The following is an 8421-nucleotide window of genomic DNA, read 5'->3' on the forward strand; positions in this document are numbered from 1 at the left end:
ATAATAGAGTACTTTAATATTTTTGTTAATACACACTTCCTTTTTTTTACTTTGAAAACTCTTTTTTCAACACTTTTATTAGGGCCACTAAGGAACCCCATGCCTCTAATTGTGTGGTTTTCTTCATGCGCCTAATTAAGGGTTAATAATAAATAACACAAGTCACTTATATATTAGTGACCTACAAAAAATTTTCTTTAAAAATACGCATACTTTTTAAAAATATTTGTTTCAACACATTTTGCAATAGGACTGCGCAATTATTAAATTTATTATAATTTATATTAATTGATTAATCGCACAATCTGCTTTTAAGAGCTCGGCGCTAAAAATTAAACACAACCTATAATAAGGGGAGATCAGCTATTTTCACAATTTCTTTAAAATAACCTTTAGTGTCCGAATGATTTACATTTCTGTTGTTGTCATATATTGAGCTATTCAACCTTGATAACATACTGTTTGATATTGGAAACGTTTTGCAGCAGAAACTATTAGCCTTCATATAACACTTTATTCGAACCATTGAATTAACATCATCCTATTTCGAATCTTAGTTTTTGTTAAATTCATTACGGAAAAAACGCGTTCAACAAAGCATGTGAGTGCGGCAAGGATAATAAAATGAATTTACTTATATTTCCAAACATTTCATTGCCTGTTGCGGTTTTCACTCCGTAAGCAATTATCCAAAATTCTGCAGAGTCGGATGGAATGGTTCTGAGAAAAGTTATTCCGGGAGAAAGGTAAAAGATTTAAATATTCACTTTCCGCTGCTTTTCTTTCCTTCAAAGCTAAATAGTGAATTGGCAGGTCCCTGAAACTCGCCATCTTTTGAGTCACACACTCTTCTGTTGACAAAATCAAAGCTTTTTTAAAAGTATTTAATTGACTAGGTAATCGTTTCAAAAGTTCTTCGATTAGGGTGATCAAAAGTTTTTTACAGTCTTTTAATATGATTTTTAAGTCAAGTTTATCACGCAGTTTATTAGCCTCTTCTGTAAAATTATCCTGGAAAACTAAGTTTTGTATATTTTTATAATTCGGAAAAATTTATTTGAAGGGAAAAAAATCGCCAAAAATCGACAATGGTGATTTCCTAAATTTTTACGCGCAAATATCCAAAAAAATCGCCAAATTGGCGCGAAATCGACAAATCTGGACACTCGTCCATACCATAACAAGAATTAGTTGTTAATTATTAAAAAAGAAAAATCCTCCTGTCACGGGTGGGACAAATTTTGTCACGGGTAGGACACGTACGAGTTTCTTCATGAAATGGAGCTTCTAGTGAGATCCATATCAAAGGGTTTAGGTATAAAAATTGTTAGAGGCCAAATACAAGATCAGTTGACCCACTTTTATCACAGTAGACGCACGATATACTGCTCCCTCAGGATCTATTTTAGGGGGCAATAATTATACCAAACGAAAGCTAGAAGTCGCCAGATTGATGTGTTAAAAAGGATGGGAGAATGGATTATTTGCAAACGCATAAGATTTTATATGCATTTTTCCAAATGCACTTCTGCACGGTGCATTTGATTGCAATGAAAGTTCGAATGTGCCTTAATGATTTTCAAGTTTCTTTAGACTAGCTGTTATCACGACGATAGCGATGTCTAACCTGCTGTTAGTTTTAACCAGACATTAAGTAATGGGCCCTAAAAGTGGCTGCAGTTGAGTTATTTTTGGAAAACTGATTTCATGGACAAATCAGGCTCAAATTTAGCTATTCTTTGGTGAAACCATAGAACGTCAGACAAAATCTTGTGTATCGATGTCTAATCAGAAAAGGGCATTAGAATAGTTGTACGCAGATACATATATCTTTGTCACTTAAAGGCTATTTTTGGATTGAATTTATAAGTTAGGCGAACTTCTAGATTTTCTTGGTTGGAATTTCTGAGAAAATTGTTAGTATTAACTTTTGGATTGTTGTTAAGCAACCCTCATAATAGAATTCTCTGACGTCTTTATGATAGTAATGTTTACCTTGACTTTTCGAGCTGACCACGCGAAATTGTTTACTACATCGCTTAGCCCAACAACAGTATTGTGGTGTTTAGTCAACCTGAACTTCAAAGTTTTGTGGCATTAAACATAGGTTTGAAACGTTAAACTTGGTTTCTTTTATTGTTAGGCACCATTAGAAATTATGAAATTATGAAATTATAGGAAAATCCCTAAAGTAGTAACTAAGCAGTACGAAGACTAAAACTTTTTTGTCACGGGTGGGACATGCAAAACCGTAGTGATTTCATCCCATTATATAAGATAAATGTCTATTTTACTTCAATGCCGTGTTGCTTCTTTGGGACGAAGAAAGATCGAGACATTTATTCCCCACTTCAAAAAAAATAATAACTTTGTAAATACTTGATTTCGCAGAGCCTTCTATATTAAAATATATTGCCGTATTCAATTACATTTCTAATGTTGAAGCTTTGAGTGCATTTACAGAGTAATAAAATAATATAACTCAATTTTTTCTTCGAAAATATGTACGTTAATTGTATGTATTTAGCATTGATTCATCAAGCATTCCATGTTCAATGAGTTACTTTATAAACACAAAGATTCACTTACTCATAGAATACCCCATTTAAATTTATGCTCGAAAGTTTGGAATATTTATGTATTTATTTTTGCTTTTAATTGATACTCAAAAAATTTAACACTAATTATTGGCATATCTAAGGCTGCTAAATAAAAATGTGTAATATATTAAGGTGTACTTAATCAAAAGTTTTTTATTGTATATTCATGAATTCATTTTATTTTTTGACTCTCAAAATAGTGGTTTTGGTCCATAATTGGACTAGTATTTTTCTGCTTCTTAATATATAAATCGAGATCCGGAGGGCTGGCTGCTGAACAGCGATCTTGTTTATGCGTTTTTATCTATTAAAGATGTCAATAAAAACCGATTACTCAACATACTTCAGATGACTTGAAATTTTGATAGAATTTTATTTACAGTATATTGAAAATTAATTCCTAGGGTCTTAAAGTACTCCCAACCTATGTATGTTGAAATTGCATTGTTGCAAGTATAAGTCAACATACTTCAGATGGGCTGTCCTTTTGACAGCACATTAGTAATATTATAACTAGATTAAATAAATATATACAGCCAGCCTATTCAGATGGTCACATCAAATGAAAAATGTCAAAAACGTCATTTCCGTGAGTGCGGGCTCGTGAAAGAAAACGTATACCGTTCAGATGCCATGGCGTATGAGTTATCTATCAACATCAATTTAGTCCGGTTGAAAGAAAAATTTCAAGACACTGTAATATTTCCTAATTATTAATTTATTTTTAAGCTTTCAACCAGTGTTGTCACTTCAGAAATTCAATTAGTGGTTGATTATCAATAAAAACAGTGGTAGATCTCAGGAAAAGTGTGGTAGAATATTTGTAGTAACGTAAAAATTTGCCAAAAAAAGATATATCAAACTATGAAGTAGTATTCAAATGAAGATAAACTGCATTCTTAGTTTTGTTCTATAGCGTCATTTTTTCGAGATATGTATTTGCCTACTAAGGTTCTCATTTTTATTGCCTTAGAAGGTACATACATATATCTTTGTCATAAAAAAGATATTATTCCTAATTTTTGCAATAAGTTCTTAAGTGGTGTTGTCTATGGAAATACTGTTGGTAAACAACTTCACAGGCGTATTCTCAGGCAATGTCGAGTCTCTAAGAAAATCGCCTCACGTAAGTGCAGATTATCATTCACAATACATTTTCTTGGCATTTTAATTCATATCGAGGAGAATTGACTGTTCAACTCTTATGAAAAAAAAACATTTTTCAAATTAGGTTAATAATTTTATTTCAGTAAAATTGTGGTAGTTTTTTAAAAAATGTGGTAGTTGTTGTAGAAGTGAAAAATTACCCAAAATGTGGTAGATCTACCACAAAGTGCCAATACTGCTTTCAACCTTTTATTCATTTACCATGGTTTGTTCTTTATCTGCCGAGTTTTGCAAACAATTGAAAATTCATACACTTTTACGGAAACAAAACAAATAACTACGTATATAAGAAGAAAGAGGGTTTGAACCCCCAAAACACCTACACGCGTTCACTCCTGGGTGTCTAGTGTATAGGCTATAAGGATTTGAAAGCATAAAATAACCCGGTTGAATTTTAATGGTAAAGTGTTTAAAACCTCAAAATTTCAAATTCGTTCTGAATGTACTTAATGTATTTTACCTGTCAGCCTACGAAATAATCTATAATCTTCTACCTACAATTTATGTATTTATGTAAGCTATGTACATATATACATACAATTTACGTATTTAAATAATAAATAGGTCGGTCTACTTTCAATTGATGTAATTTTTGATTCCAATTCATTTATTTCATGCGAAACTCAATTCGAATTGATCATGCAATTATAATTTCCATTCCATTCCTTAATTCCAGATGTTGCTGCAATGTTTCGTGATATGCCTCCTGGCAATGCCCGTTCTCACAGGTCCTGGTCGAATCTGCCCAATGGAGTGCACTTGCAAAATAGATGAACAAAATCGGCGGCAGGTTATTTGCACAAAAGGTAGGTAGCAAGGTCATTAAATTTAACTAACAAAACGGAAGAATAAAATATTTAACCAGATCAGATGGACAAATTCTCAAAAGTTTTCACATCGCATTGAGCATTTGTAATTTTGAGAAAATAAGATTTTTGAATGCACACATCTACATATTTGCATATTTATTGTAGTCTTTACCACAATCGCCGAATTGTTTTTATACCCGAGCGCACTTGTGCACAAGGGTATATTTACTTTGTTCACATAACGGTTGTTTGTAACAGCCAAAACGAATCGAGATAGATATAGACAAATCGCACACCGTCTTCAAAAGAGTCACAACTCAAAATTTGGCATTTTTGAAATGATGCGCTAAAAATGTACACAGAGCTTTTATTTACCTTTCAGCAAAAGCTGGAGAAAATTTTTGTTATAATTTCTTGAAAGACCTAAGGTAAAGTCGCCCTTGCCCATATGATTCGCATGGGCTACGAAATAGTTTTTCGTATTTTCTGACGAACCTATTATTTTGAGTTTTGACTCTTTTGAAGACGGTGTGCAAAATGTATACATAAATGCTCAGAGTGAATAGAGAAGTCGATTAAGCCATGTCTGTCTGTCCGTCTGTGTCTGTGCGTCCGACCGTGTACACGATAACTCAAGCAAAAATTTAGATATCTCAACGAAATTCGGTATGTAGGTTTGCCTTTATCCAAGGTAGGTTGATATTGAAAATGGGCGAAATTGGACTGTAATCACGCCCACCTCCCATATATTTTCGAAAAATGCAAAAACTACAATATTTCAGTAAATATTTGATCTAAATTGTTGAAAATTAGAATGTTAGGTCGAATTTTGGTAAAAAATAGTATTATTATGAAATTTTTAGAAAATGGGCGTGACCCCGCCCACATATGATGAAATGCTGTATCTCAGTAGCCGCTTCACCAATCTTTCCCAACCTCGGTACGAGCCTTGCCTAGGGTTTAGCTAAGAAATCTGATGAAAATCTTTGAAATCGGGCAATAACCACGCCCATATAACAGTAATTTACAAAAACACGAAAACTGCGATAAATTAGTAACTACTGAAGCTAATTGACTCAAAATCGATAGTTACAATAACCCCTTAGCCCACAATTATATTATTATACATTTTTGGATGATGGGCGTGGCGCCGCCCCTTATGACCACAAATGTGTATCTCGGTAACTGGTTCATCAATTTCTACCAAACTTGGTGCACTTAATAACCTTAGTACAAGGAAGAAATCGTTGAAAATTGTTCAAATCGGACTAAAATTACACCCACTTCCCGTATAACCGTAAATTTCAGACATCCAAAAACTCCGATATTTCAATAACTGAGGACGCTAATTTACTTCAAGTTAATAGTTACAACAACCTCTTAACAATAAATAAGACTGCTATAGACTTTTAGGAATTGGACGTGGCACCGCCCACTTTATGACTACAAGGTGTATCTCGGTAACCTGTTTATAGATTTCTACCAAACTTGGTTCAATTACTGCATTAACTCTAATTCAGCATATTATCAAAACAGTTTGAAATCGGGAAAACCCTCCTGCTTATCATGCAAATGCAGTTTAGAGAAAGTTGAATCGACGATATTTGATACGTGCGCCGGGTATATAAAGTTCGGTTTCGCCGGAACTTATACTTCTTTACTTGTTAAATCTATACTATATATAATTTATAATAGGCACAATCGATCAACAAGAAAAGATGGTAGGTACAACAAAAGAATACCCTTTGTAGCGCAAATGGTGGAATTTTCAAACCGTAAGCATTTTAATACCCGAGCGCACTTGTGCACAAGCGTATTATAACTTTGTTCACATAACGGTTGTTTGTAACAGGCAAAACGAATCGAGATAGATATAGACAAATGTATACATAAATGATCAGAATGAAAAGATAAATCGATTAAGCGGTGACTGTCTGTCCGTCCGTCCGTGCACACGATAACTCGAGTAAAAACTGAGATATCTTAACGAAACTTGGTACGTGCACTTCTGTCTGGCGTAGGACGGATGGTATTGGGGAAAATGGGAAAAATCGGACAATAACCACGCCTACCTCCCATATAACGGTAATTTTCAGAAATAGGAAAACTGCGATATTTTAGTAAATACTGATGATTATGAAAAACTAAGTATATTGTAAATTTTTGGAAAATGGGCGTAGCCACGCCCACTTATGGTTACAGTGTATGTATATCTTGGTAACCGCTGCACCAATTTCTTCCAAACTTGGCACAGTTGTTTGGCCTTGCTACAGAATACCAAATGGCCGAAAATTTAAAAAAATCGGACAATAACCACGCCTACATCCCATATAACGGTAATTTAGAGAAATACGAAATCTTCGATAAATCAGTAAATATTAAAGCTAATTTATTCAAAATTGATGCTTGCAACAATTCTTTACCAAGAAATACGTTTATGGTAAAATTTTGGAAAATGGGCGTGGCACCGCCCACTTATGATCACATATAAGTATATCGGTAACCGTTCTACCAATTTGTACCAAACTCGGTATGGTTATTGTACTTGCCACGTGTAAGCAAAACGTTGAAAATTATTGAAATCGGACTAAAATAACGGCCGATTCTCATATAACGGTAAATTTAAGAAATGCTTGAAACTTCAATATTTCGAAATTGAAGGACGCTAATTTACTCAAAATTGATACACCCCGGCTTACCATCTAGCGGAAGGTTTCGGAAGGGTGAAAAAACATATATTTAATACTTGCGCCGGGTATTTAATGTTCGGCTTCGCCCGAACTTAGACTTTCTTACTTGTTATTTTATACAATACAAGCAATAATAACAATTAACCAGTATTTAAAGAAATGACTGCTCCTTAAAAGTTCGTGTTAAGAAACTGGTGTCGCTGAAGATAGGCATGTTCAAATAAGATCGGTGTTTCCAAGAACCGGTTTTTTAAATTTGGTTTATGATATTTTTCAGTATTTTTTAGGGTTTTGCGTTTAAAACGAAAACCGAAAATTCGGTTTTTACATTCCTCAGCAATGTATAATTATTTCGCAATACGCGTACCACAAGCTTCAAATTAACTAATCATTTTTTGTTTGCTGATCTAGTAGCTAAGCATAATCGATTGTGAAGTCGATTGTAAATATAGAAATATCATACAAAGTTTGGAATTCGATTTATATGTCGTATGATAAAACATAACCATTATTTTAATAAAAAATTCACAAAAAATATTTACCATGAAAAACATTGGAAATGTTAAAAAAAAACAATCACTTTAAACTCAATTTTGAAGCTAATAATATATTACCATATACACAGGTATGTAATTATATTCATATCGCTCATTTACTTCAATAGTGTCATAATCCAAAAAATACAAATTTTGAGTTGAGTATGCAGAAATTACCGCCACCTTTTTTCTCTTCTTCTTCTTCTTAATTGGCGCTGTAACCGCCTAAGCGATTTTGGCCGAGTCCAAAACAGCACGCCAGTCATTACTCTTCTGTGCTAACTGACGCCAATTGAAAATGCCAAGTGAAGCCAAGTCCTTCTCCACCTGGTCTTTCCAACGCAGAGGAGGCCTTCCTCTTCCTCTGTTACCAGCATCGCGGCCCGCGTTGAATATTTTCAGAGCAGGAGCGTTTCTGTCCATCCGAACGACATGGCCAAGCCAGCGGAGCCGCTGAATTTTAATTCGCTGCACTATGTCTATATCGTTGTAAAGCTCATACAGCTCATCGTTAAATCGTCTGCGATATTCGCCATCACCAACGCGTAAAGGTCCGTAAATCTTTCGCAGAATCTTTCTCTCGAAAACTCCAAGAGCCGCCTCATCAGATGCTTTCATT

The 8421-nt window shown here is 34.1% G+C and overlaps 1 protein-coding gene across 1 annotated transcript in view; it reads left to right on the top strand.

Moving 5' to 3' along the window:
• The window catches only part of LOC108359146 (uncharacterized), a 154301-nt gene that overhangs the window by 94314 nt on the left and 51566 nt on the right, over positions 1–8421 (top strand). The window contains exon 2 of the mRNA XM_017610845.1: positions 4444–4573. Coding sequence (XP_017466334.1) covers positions 4444–4573 — 130 coding nt within the window. The remainder of the gene's footprint in view (positions 1–4443; positions 4574–8421) is intronic.

The sequence above is a fragment of the Rhagoletis zephyria genome, unplaced genomic scaffold (assembly GCF_001687245.7).
Source record: "Rhagoletis zephyria isolate East Lansing unplaced genomic scaffold, Rhagoletis_zephyria_1.1 Rzeph_scaffold_00348, whole genome shotgun sequence".
Lineage (NCBI taxonomy): Eukaryota > Metazoa > Arthropoda > Insecta > Diptera > Tephritidae > Rhagoletis > Rhagoletis zephyria.